The 12,474-nt window shown below is 38.7% G+C and overlaps 1 protein-coding gene across 1 annotated transcript in view; it reads left to right on the top strand.

Moving 5' to 3' along the window:
* VWDE (von Willebrand factor D and EGF domains) overlaps positions 1-9,848 on the top strand; it is a gene marked incomplete at both ends in the record, with an annotated part of 65,384 nt that extends 55,536 nt beyond the window's left edge. The window contains 6 exons of the mRNA XM_080936514.1: positions 605-700; positions 4,262-4,357; positions 4,444-4,539; positions 5,997-6,092; positions 9,485-9,588; positions 9,771-9,848. Coding sequence (XP_080792640.1) covers positions 605-700; positions 4,262-4,357; positions 4,444-4,539; positions 5,997-6,092; positions 9,485-9,588; positions 9,771-9,848 — 566 coding nt within the window. The remainder of the gene's footprint in view (positions 1-604; positions 701-4,261; positions 4,358-4,443; positions 4,540-5,996; positions 6,093-9,484; positions 9,589-9,770) is intronic.
* Between the last annotated feature and the right edge of the window lie 2,626 nt (positions 9,849-12,474).

Here is a 12,474-nt window from a genome sequence, read left to right as displayed (position 1 = left end):
ACAAGAGATGCAATTATATATGTTTTTAAAATACAACTGTGAAGCAAGTTGGTTTTTGATAAGAAATATAAGTAAACTACATATTACAAGTGAAACATTAATTCCAGCAAGTAGAGTTTGGAAGAAAACCGCGTATGTACGCCTTGGAGACTGGATGAAATCTAAGCCAAAAATGGAATTAGAAGAGCTTTCAAAGCAACCCATAGATGGTCAAACACCAGCCATCTGAGCATGGAAGGGCTTGAATGATGTGCCCCTGTTTTATTTGCCAAGGGATAAAGATGTGCACATAGCCACATCCTTTTATGGGAGCTGTTGAGATGAACTGGCCCTTCTTAGCCTACAGTCATTACCAAGAACATTCTAAATTTTAATCACGCTCACTCTACATTCTTAGTTTTATGGTTACCATCATTAGCATACCAACTAAACACACAAGCAATTAGAAAGTTACTTTGCTTCCTTTCATTTGGTAAAGTCTAGAACATTATGGGCTCTTAGTTGTAGTTAATATATACCATGGTGCTTCCTTCGGTCCATCTGTGCCATATTCAGTCTTAAAATAACAGCGCTTTCAATCTCTTTCTCTCCTCTCGTTCATTAGCTCTATGCGATCCGATTTGCCTCAATGGTGGTTCCTGTTATAAGCCAAACATGTGCCTTTGCCCCGTTGGATTCTTTGGTGCACAGTGCCAGAATGGTAAGTTTTCCTTATGCATGAGTACAAAAGGCAAGTGGACAACTAGGAATACAAAATGTCAAGTTTCAGATGGAAAGAGACTCTTTCCTCTCTATTCCCTATTATTACGTAGATGTGGCCATGTAGACCAGCTCATACTGATGTATTAGAATTGTCAATTATTCAACATAGGTTAACAACCTGGGCATGGTCTGTGAAGTTTGTCAAGCCAAGATGTGAAACACACACACACACACACACACATACATATATATACATCCTTCTAGTACAGTTCATAATTAATGGTACTGTCTCACTGCTTTCAATTTAATAATTTTGACACATATTTTATTTAATGTCTAATGTTTTCCTGTGACCACTCTTGATTTTAATTCACTAAACATTTCTGAAATGCATCTATGTATAGCTCTATGCAAAATGACATTTTTTCTTTTTCTTTTTTTTAATTTAAGATTTATTTACTTATTTTATGTATGTGAGTACACTGTCATTATGCACCAGAAGAGGGCATCAGATCCCATTACAGATGTTTGTGAGCCACCAGGTGGTTGTTGGGAATTGAACTCAGTAGAGAAGATGCATAGAAACTTAGTGGCACTGCATAGGCAGGGCCAGGGCTGGGAAGTGGGGGCTGGGGATGGGAGGGCAGAGGGCAGAGGCAGCAGCAGTCCATGGGGCTGTGGGAGGAGCAGAGGCTAGTGGATGCAGCAGCAGGGGGTGTGATGAGTCCAAAATAAGATCTGGAGAGTGTAACTAAGAGTCAAAGGGGCGGGAGTAGGAACAAAAAGTGGCTAGTGGAGAGAGCTGGGAGCGGAAGTGGGAGGTCAGGGAGAGAAGAGAGTCAGGAAGGGGGACCGGGTCCTTTGAGCTAGTGTCAGGGTTAGTCAAGGTCCTTGTTTAATGCTGTTTAATCTTGAATTCCAATGTAGGCCCGAGTGTGGCACCTGGAGTACACAAGTAGCCAGTACTCTTAACCACTAAGTCATCCTCCAGCCCACGATCATTTTCTTTTCTGCACCATGTTTTAATACTTTTTTCCACGCAGTTAAAATTAAGAAGTTTTCTTTTCTTTTTTCTTGTTCTCTTCCTATTCATAGTAATATCTCAGGCATGAGGATATGGGTAGGAAAGAGGAACTATTTTCAGAAAATTAAATGCAGGGAATACTTCCTGTATCTTTACTTTTAGAATTATACCAAACATACTTTTAGAATATGTTTGAACATCTTCATAATTAAATTTCTAAAATTAATAGTTATGTGATAAAATTTGATTTATTTTTTATTGAAAATATTTTCCCATGCAATGACCCTCCCCTAACTTCTTCATGATTCTCCCCACCTCCTCTCTCTTCTAAATTGACACCTTTTTATTTTTTTTGTCTTCCTCATTAGAAAAAAAGTTAGGCATTGCAAAATGAAAATAAAGACAAATCTGAATAGGACAAAACCAGCAAGGATACAGAAGGAAGAGAGCTAAAGAAAAAGCACAAGAAACATATAAATGTAGAGAAACACACATTCATTTACACATAGAGAAATAGCATTAAAAACAACAAAAACAAGCAAATATAACAGCAATAAAGTGGAAACACACACACACAAACACACATACACACATATATGCCAGGGGGAGAGAGAGAGAGAGAGAGAGAGAGAGAGAGAGAGAGAGAGAGAGAGAGAGACTGAGACTGTGCCCCGCATGGGCTTTAGAAACTTAAATCTCATCCATCCCCACCCCCATCCACCTCCAGTGACACACTTCTTCCAACAAGGCCCCATCTTCTATCTCTACTTCTTCTATCCCATTCCCTGGTAAGCACTCAAATACAGGAACCTATGGAAGCCATTCTTATACAAACCACCACAGATGTATTACATACCTTCTAATTTTTTTTCATGATTAACAAAATATATTGGACACATATTTAGAAAACAATTATCTTTAGGGCTGATGAGATGGTTCATGAGGTGAACCCGTGATCAAGCCTCAAAGCAGTGTTCAGTCTGCCGATTGTGCACAGGAGTAGGAGAGAGCTGCCTCCTGAAAATTAACTTCTCTGATCTGTGTCACACACACACACGCACACACACACACACACACACACACACATCTTCATATTTTCATATGCCCTAAGCAGCACAATAACGGGGTGTCTGCCTAACCTCTGTGTTACTAGAATCTATTCCCCACCTATAATTCTGAGTTACCACCCATTAATTTCTGTGTTCCACCTTGGCTGCTCTTAGTCAACTGTCAGGCCATATTTTCTTAGCCCAGGGTGCTCTCTTTGCTTCTCCCCACGGTGACCTCTCTGTCTACCTGTCTCCTCTCTTCTAAAGTATGGAGGACTTGTTCTGAAGCCTGGGACATCCTAAAATCATGCTGCTGTCTTTCCTTCCTAGCTATTCGCTGCTGGCATCTTTATTTACCAACCAGAACCAACTGGGGCAGGTCCCCAAAAGCTACGTGGAAGCCCTCTCATGCAAATAGTATTTTGGGAAACATAATTAGCATTCATAATATAAGCAGCTACATCTATTTATTAAAATATCCAGGTGCATATTTTGTATTGAAAGTGCTATTTCATTTATCAATCTTCTTAAAATAAATTATGTCTTTAGAGGGAGTAGAAATTAAGAAAGCAGTTATTAAGGAGGTCTGATCCAAACTGTCAGTCTAAACAGCTCTTTTACGAAAACACACTAATTTTTAAAACAAACTAAAAATTCAAGTAACAATCTATTAATCAAGGAGAAGTAAATTCAAATTAAGCAAAATAAATGAGCAGCACAAGAAAATCTAATATTTATGGTCTGTAGGCTACCTGGGTGTCAGAGCGCTTGCTTAGCTTATACAGAACTCTGGCTCCGTTCTCAGCACTGCATACAAAATAAAGTAACATCAAATCTTAATGTTTGGAAGAAACACAAAGCAATAATCATCATCTCAGAGAAACAACAAGCATTCAGATTTGTTTTCTAATCTGGCTTCCCCTGAATAATCAATATGAGGAAAATTACATTAAATAGCTAACAAATATTCCCAACAAAAGAACTTTATTTTGTTTATTGTTTAAAAGATTCTTACCCAGCACATTCACAGGAATCAGGCCTATAAACTTGCATTGTGACGTGACCATCCTACTAATTTTATAAAGTAACCTTACAAATGGTAAAGCTCTTTCTAGTTTGCATGGGAGGAAGTATAACCTAACTTTGAGCTAAGTGTCGGTTCACTTCTTAATTCTCTTCAGATCGTGTCCCAGTGGGCTTTCCACGCCGCGCTGAAGTCTAAGTTATGTTTCACGATGCACTCAGGATTTTGGTGAAGACTCCAACACTAAGGTGTTTTAACAATGTTAACCTCCTAGCAGCTGATAGCTCTGAGGTCTTGCATTTTTTTATTCAGGAAGAACAGCTGCCCTGGCTTGTGACCTTTTATTTTTATATGGCATTTCTCTATCTTACGGCTCCTTAGATAACAATCCCATGAGGCGATGTGCAATACAGAATGACTCAATGTCTACTGTTCGCACATTGATGTCTTATCTTCTTTTAGCTCTCTGTCATCCTCCGTGTAAAAATGGCGGCCTCTGCATGAGGAATAACGTGTGCAACTGTCGTGGTGGGTACACCGGAAAGAGATGCCAGACAAGTAAGACACCACTAAAATGTTTGCATGCCACAGGTAAAACTGAAGCTTTGTTGTTTGACATGTTTTGTTTTGTTTTTTAACTTAAGGCATCTGTGAGCCTATGTGCATGAACGGTGGAAAATGTGTGGGGCCAAATATTTGTTCCTGTGCTTCTGGTTGGAGTGGGAAATGGTGTAACACACGTAAGTAAAACAGTGAAGACTCTCAGAGTGTCAACACAGACCTTTATGGGGGCAGCATGCAGCAGAATGTGAGACAAACAAAGTCGTTTGGTTTTATGTGTTTGTTTTTTACTTTTGCTCTTTTATTTCTACTCTGGGAGATATCACGTTGAAATGGTGAGAGACAGTGGCCAGGATTTTCTAGTTTTTCGATCACACGTGCCAGGATAAGCCATGGGACTGGACTAGTGTGAACCTGGATTGCGAGGAAGATTTGAAATGAAATCTCCTGAGCTCAGCAGGTCAGGTCTTTGCAGGGTGAGGGTCATCCCATTCCATCAGGAAGCTGCAGAGCTGGTGATGAGTCCGCTCACTCAGCCGTCCTCCCTGTTCTTTGTGTAAAACTGTTATTGAATCTGGGGGTGACACTCCAAGCCTTTAATCCCAGCACTTGGAAACCAAGGCAGTTGGACCTCTGTGAATTCAAGGCCAACTTGGTGGTTTCCAGGATAGGCTACATGACAAGAGTCTGTCCCCAAATAAGCCGAGGTAATTGTTTTAAAGTAATATATGGTGTGTTGCTTTAAAATGAAAGTCACTGCAAAGCTCCAACAACTAGGAGAGAAGTAGGAAGCGCCGCAATACTCTGAAGATCATTAGTATCACATTTTTCTCTCCCTCCCCCCCTCCTGTTTTTGATACTGTAATAAAATCCCTCCCTTCCCATTCCTCCCTCCAAACCCTCCCATAGGCCCCTCCTTGCTCTCTTCCAAACTTGTGGCCTCTTTTTCCTTGTTCATCCTCTTGTGAATATCTGACTCTATGTGTGTGGAAAGATATAGATAAATAGAAGGAAGGAAGGAAAGAAGGAAGGTAGGAAGGAAGGAAGGAAGGAAAGAAGCACCTACTCAGTCATTATGGTATTTCTTTTATGTGTGTTCTCAGGGCTGACATTTGCTATTGGAAATGGCTTGGTGTGCTCCTCTCTGGGGAAAACTTTCCTGATGTCGGTTTTCCTAAGTTGCCTGTGGTTCTTTATGCAGAGTTAACACCTCTGGCCTCTCCCAAATCTACTTTGGCATATCCATTCTTGTCCTAGATCAGCTCTTGTTTCAGCCAACATATTGCTAAGACATTTTTTTTTTCAAGACTGTGCCTAATATTGGGAAATGGTATTGATAAAAATGTTTTCCTTTTAGTTTTTTTATTTTTATTTTATTTTATTTTACTTTGGACTCATATCATTAGGCTGGTCTTGAACTTGCTATTTAGCTGAGGCTGAACTTGAACTCCACATAGTACTTACTGCCTTAGACTTCAAAGTTGTGGGTTATGGATGTGTTCCAGATCTGGGCTGAGAAAAGATTTTTAATTCTTGACTTGTAAATTTTTCTTTTATAAAAAAATGGTTTTTTGCAGTTTATAGTATAATTTGACTAGTAGTTTAAATTTATAATTTCTTTACCTTTTCTTTGCAGCAATCTGCCTTCAGAAATGTAAAAATGGGGGTGAATGTGTCGCTCCCAGCATGTGTCACTGCCCCTCCACCTGGGAAGGGGCACAGTGTGAGAAACGTAAGCAGCATTCTCTCCTTCATGTTCTGTATCTGAACCCGTTGGGATAATTCATCTGTAGCTTATGGAGAAGGCCATGGTAGAGACAAAATTTTAGATGACTGACCCCTTTGTACATCAAAAGATAGACCCACAAGATGGCTCAGTGGATAAAGGTGTTTCTCATCACATCTCGTGAGAACAGATCCCACATGTTGTTTTCTGACTTCCACATATGTGTCATGGCGTGAGTGTGCCCCTCCCCATACTATCCTACTTGTATTATATCACTCTGATAAACTATCCTGATGAAAAACAACTTAAGGCAGAAATCGCTTATTTTAGCTCACAATTACAAGTTACATTTTATCGCTGCAGGGAGGTTACCGTGGAGCTTAAAGCAACTGGTCACATCACATCCACATTGATGAGAAGAGAGAGAAGTCAGTGCTCCAGGGCCTGGGCTGCTTTCTTCTGAAGCTGGAACTGTGGCTTCTCCATACTGCAGGACCTTTGAGTGAATCAAGAAACAAACCGTCTTCCTCCAAATGTTTTCTTTCCAGTTTTTCAGAAACTAATGTACTGGCAATGCTAGCAGAACATAGATGTTGCTGCCACCTTCTGGGAAACGGTGGTAATGCCCGTTCAGAAATAGATCTAAAGGATAGGGCTTTGTTGATGTGGAGCCCTGGAGTGTTACATTCCTTCCCAACCACATACAGGGAGCAACCTGGATAAAAACAGCTTGTCAACTTTAGATTATGTAAACTTTCACAATTACATTTTGCAACAGTGTGACTCCCGTGAAAAGTAACTATATATAACTATATATAAAATGTTTATTTTTACTCAATATTATTTTAAAATATATTACCTGTCCTTAAAACATAAGAACAGACATAATATGCAGTCACTGATAATTGGATAATAACCCCAGAAAGTTCTGAACACCCCAGAAACAACTCACAGACTGTGTGAAGTTCAAGAAAAAAAAAGAGAAAAGAAAAGAAAAGAAAAAAGCATTATGTTTACTCCTTACACACCAAGAAAACTTTGATTAATTCCAGGTTACATCCTGTTTTACATGTACTTTATGGTCATTGTAACTAGTAAGATCTTAATGCACACTATCAAACCTTAAAAAAAAAAAGCCAAACAATGACAAAAATGTATTTGTATACTTTTATGCAAAAATGCTTAAAATTTGTACATTTATCTTTGTTTTTAAAATAAAGTTCTTCAATTAAACAAGGAATAAAAGACATTTTTATAAAATAAAATAGATGGTAGATATTATTTTTTAAAGATGTATTTATTTTATGTATATGAGTACACTGTCACTGTCTTCAGACACACCAGAAGAGGGCATCAGATCCCATTATGGGTGGTTGTGAGCCACCATGTGGTTGTTGGGAACTGAACTCAGGACATCTATAAGAGCATTCGATGTTCCTAACCACCAAGTCATCTCTCCAGCCCCTGTTAAAATATTAGTTCAAGTATTATATTAATTTCTAAAATGCCACAGCACAGTGTTTATGTTTAATGCAATGATCTTTTTCTTCCTCTTATGGTATTTACAAGAAATTGTTTTATTATAAGCATTTTAATAGATGATTATACAAAGATAGATATTGAGATACATACAGATATTTGTAAAATTATCTTAGGAGAGATTTCCATGAACACCTTTCTCCTAGGAACAGTGCATTCGTGTTCAGGAAGTAACTGAATGAGCTAGACATGGTGGTTCACACTTGTAATCCAAACACGTGGAAGGTTGGGTTAGGAGGGCTCCAATGAGTTTGAATAATTTGGACTACATAGAGAGTACAAATCTATCAAAGGCTCATAGCAAGAGAAAAACAAAGGGAGAGAAGTCAAGATGTTTTTATTTACTATCCAAAGTAGGATATAAATTGTTTCATATACATACATACCATTAACAAATTGTCTCTTTGGAATGTTGTTAAAAAGATAAATTTCAAATAACTTAGAACATAAGGCTTGATTTGTGTCAACTTGACACAAGCTGGAGTTATCACAGAGAAAGGAGCCTCAGTTGGGGAAATGCCTCCATGAGATCCAGCTGTAAGGCATTTTTTCAACTAGTGATCAAGTGGGGAAGGCCCAGCCCATTGTGGGTGGTGCCATCCCCGGGCTGGTAGACCTGGGTTCTAAAAGAAAGCAAGCTGAGCAAGCCAGGGGAAGCAAGCCAGTAAGTGACATCCCTTCATGGCCTCTGCATCAGTTCCTGTTTCATGACCTGCTTGGGTTCCAGTCCTGATTTCCTTTGGTGATAAACAGCAATATGGAAGTGTAAGCTGAACAAACCCTTTCCTCCCCAGCTTGCTTCTTGGTCATGATGTTTATGCAGGAAAAGAAACCTTGACTAAGACAAATTGGTACCAGCATAGTGGGGTATTCCTGTGACAACCTGACCATGTTTTTGGGGAGGACTGTGGAAGGACTTTGGAACTTTGAGCTAGAAGAGCCACTGGCATATTAAGAGCTCTGTGGGATGTTTAGTAGGAGCTTGGAAGATAAGGTTGAGAACAGTGCAGAAGATGGAGGCCTGGCTTGTGAAATTTCAGAGGGAAGATTAAAAACTCTTTGATTAGGGCTATTGCTGTTTTGATTGTGAAGGTTCTGTGGTCTTGGTTAACTGGGGCTGAAGAATCAGTTGTGATTAACAAGATACCAGAACTACTAAAGCAAACCCTTTCCATTACTGGGATTATTGATGCTGGTCAGCTGGAGCTAAGAAATTAGTGGTGATTAAGAAGAGACCAGCATCATTGAGGTAAAATCTTCCGGGAACTGTTTTGTGAGCACACAAAGAGGACGTGTTCCAGAGATAGCCAAGGTTGCACCTCGTGCTGTGGCTGGACTTGGTAATGTGTAAGAGTCACCCAGGTGGTACTGGTTTTGAAGGAGTGAAGGGGTCATGGAGAGCAGCTGAGGCTCTGCACTGTGAGAGACCTTGACTAAGACAATAAGTAATCCAGTTTTAATTTATTCTAATAAAGCAGGCCTTGAGCTGGGAGTGTCGGTTCTGGAGTTAAGAAAGCATAAAGTTTACATTTGCCCGCAGTCAGGTCACTGACAGTTTCTTTACATCATGTATTTCTTCTCTACTCTACCGTAGCTACCGGAAAATTTAAATCATGCATGATTCATATGCAATCCTTTCCTATGGTCAATTATAATTTATTTCTGTTTGTTTTTAAGTGGCACAAAAACTGTACATATCTCTGCAGGGATGTTCTAATCCATATAAGTACCGTAAGAATACTTATTCATTACGTAATGACCATTGAGAATCACAGTAAGGCTCCAATCACAAGTTAGTTTTAGGATAGTGGGATGCAGTGTATTACGGGATTTATTTATAAAAATCTGCTTCGTTGCAGTTGTTTGTACTCAGAAGTGTCTTTATGGAGGAAGATGTGCATTTCCTGAAGTGTGTTCTTGCCACAGTGGATACTCTGGAGTCAGATGTGAAGAAAAGATACAGGTATTTGATAGTACAAGTAATAGATATAGGCTTCTCTGCCTTCTTCCGAGTAACTTACTATTGTTTATATCTTATTTTCAAAACAAAGCATATATGGACTCATCATTTGCCTCAAAAGCCAGAAAATATCATTTTACACTCACAAGATGTCTTATGTCCATGTGTATGAATGTGATGTATAGGTCCCACCATATTGTGTGATGCAGAATCCAAGACACCAGAGGACAGCTACTCCACAGTATGACCTACGACACAATTAACTTATGCTTTGGTCAACTGTCAGACTCACATCTCTCAACATAGACACCACCTTAAATTAATGAGCCAATACCTCGGTGATTAAAGTTCAGCCCTATACAATATTAATGGCCATGTATCACAAAAATCAAGTCTGTTCTCATAATCCCCTCAATTGTTCCTTTATTTGCTGTCTATCAAAATCCATTTCTAGGAAAAGAAATGTGCTTATAAGTAGAATTGGGGATTCCTTGTGTTTCAGAAACCGAAGAACCAAGGGAAGAAGAGGGTTCTCTCTGTAGAAGACATGCTCTCGAATTGGCCTATAAGGCAACTGTTGTAATGCATTTATTCTAAAGCTTCTGTCTAAAAGTTTGCTACTCAAACTTGCTGCTCAGTTGCTACTCAAATTCCAGACCAGCAAGATGTTGTTTGGTTCTGATTTCTATACGTATTAGGGTGTGTGGTGATAACATACAAGTACACATGTGTGCACATGCAGAAGGCCTCTCAAAAATGTCTTACTCTGAGTTTTAATATAAAAACCTATCATGTGCTACTCAGTAATTCAAAAGGCCCAAGGGACAATACTCCAATGAGGGCTGGTGGAGATGGGGTTTAATTTTATCTTTAGCTGTGTAATGAACTGAGACACTACATCAAAATAAAACAAAAATATCCCAGAAATCATGAAGATCTAAATATATTAAAACATTCTAATGCTAAAAATATTATTTTTTTTCTTCTTAAAGTTTGAAACTGGATCAATCTATTTTGGGTGCAGAGTTAATTTTTGTATGTTTTTCTCTCTGCACTGCTTTTCATCCAGAAAATAATATGGCCCTATCCTGAGACTAGTAAGGACATAATAGAGTCCTGGTGGGAAATTTAGGATGTCAAGCTGTCCAATGCTCACCTTGTTAGATCTGAGCAAGCCCTCTGCAAGTCTGCCATTATGGGTTGTATTGAACACAGGACTGGAGTGGCAAGGAAAAAGAAGGATGGGAAATGAGGCTGAGAGAAATGAATATGTACTCCTTCCCGAAAACATAGCAAAGTTGGTTTTGTTGGACATTGAACATTTTAATGTTATACTTTTCCAGTGTGCATCCCATTGGAATACAAGATCCAGATACAAGAGGGTCTATTTTCCATCATTTGGATCTATTTTATGAAGACAGTGCTGAGTATAGTGAATTTGACTTTCCAGTTGACTTTGTGTGCCATACCAGAGGAAGGGAAAATAAATAGATAATAATAGGAGTTTCATGCTCATTGGAACATGACTTCCTTTTTTTATTACAGATAAAACATCGTTGAGAAATGTGTACTAATTATAAGCCTCTATCATAAGAAATTCAGTTTTATTCAGAAAGAGTCGAAGATAGCTTTTGAAGCGTATTTGAATATTGCTTAAAGTATTATAAAGATGAAAGAAAGTAATAAAATATGGAATGATCTAAGTTGTCAATATCAAAGAAAAACAAAATAAAAGCTCAAAGTAATTTGAATTTGCCTTTGAAGTATAGTTTGATAGTTGATATTAAGTTCATACTCTTGATACTACACCGGATTTCTAAGTTTGTGTTTTTATCAGTTCTATCTGTGACTGTGTCTCTACAGATGTTGGTGAAAATGACATGCTACTTAATGTCATTTTTATATACACACTTAATGCATAAGTGTAGACTGTTGGGGTTTTCATAAGAACTGGGCATGAAGATAGAGACCTACAGGTAGGGAAAGTAGTTGCAAAAGTTGTGAAAGATTCCAACCTAAAGCATCAACTCAGCACTTTCTAGAACAGTACTTCTCAAACTGTGAGTAAGGACCTTCTATGGGATTACATTTCTGATATCAGGCATATTGCATATTTATATTAATATTAATTGAAATTAAGAACAATTAAGTTGCCAGCCATTAAATTAGTTATAAAGTAACAATAAAATAATTTTATGGCTGGTCACTAAAACATGAGGCACTGTATTAAAGGGTCGCAGCATTAGCGAGGTAGAGAACTGTTCTAGAAGCTTTGCTGTGGCTACTACAGCCCTTGAGAATTTTCAAACTGTGTTCCAAATGCAGTAGGCTACTCTGAAGCACGTCTTACAAAGTTGTGAGTCTTCCAGTTATCCCAGCACCCAGGTATGAATACCAGTAGAAAAAAAATAGCATGGTTCAGGGGATACCAAAGAAGAAGTTGTGGGAAGAACACAGAAGCTGTAGGAAGAAGGTGAATGTTTTGAAATACTGATTTCTGGATGTGACATAGTATCGCAATTGTAAATACATAACAATTGGAGTTACTGTACACAGGCTACACAAGAACAAGTCACCCAAAATTCCGGCATGAATCGCATAGATGGTTTCTTGCCCCACCCATGACTAGCTATTGGCAGTGTAGATAGTCGCTAGAGAATCATTCCTTTCTGAGGATAAAATACTGGAAGATTTCTCATGCTCCAGTGAATGGTTCCAGACCAAAGCACACATGGGCACTGCAAACTAGACTGGGCTATGCAAAACCAACAAAAAGATGTAGAGTTAGTAGTGATGCTTTGGGGAATAACCCTGAGAGATGAAGGTGGTACAGAAGGTAGGTGCAGAAGACATTTTCACACCTGGAGAGGTAGTATTAAGGGTACAGTG

Source organism: Micromys minutus (genome assembly GCF_963924665.1).
Source record: "Micromys minutus genome assembly, chromosome: 23".
NCBI lineage: Eukaryota > Metazoa > Chordata > Mammalia > Rodentia > Muridae > Micromys > Micromys minutus.
Note: the sequence above shows the minus strand (reverse complement) of the source record. Positions and strands in the feature narration are given on the sequence as shown.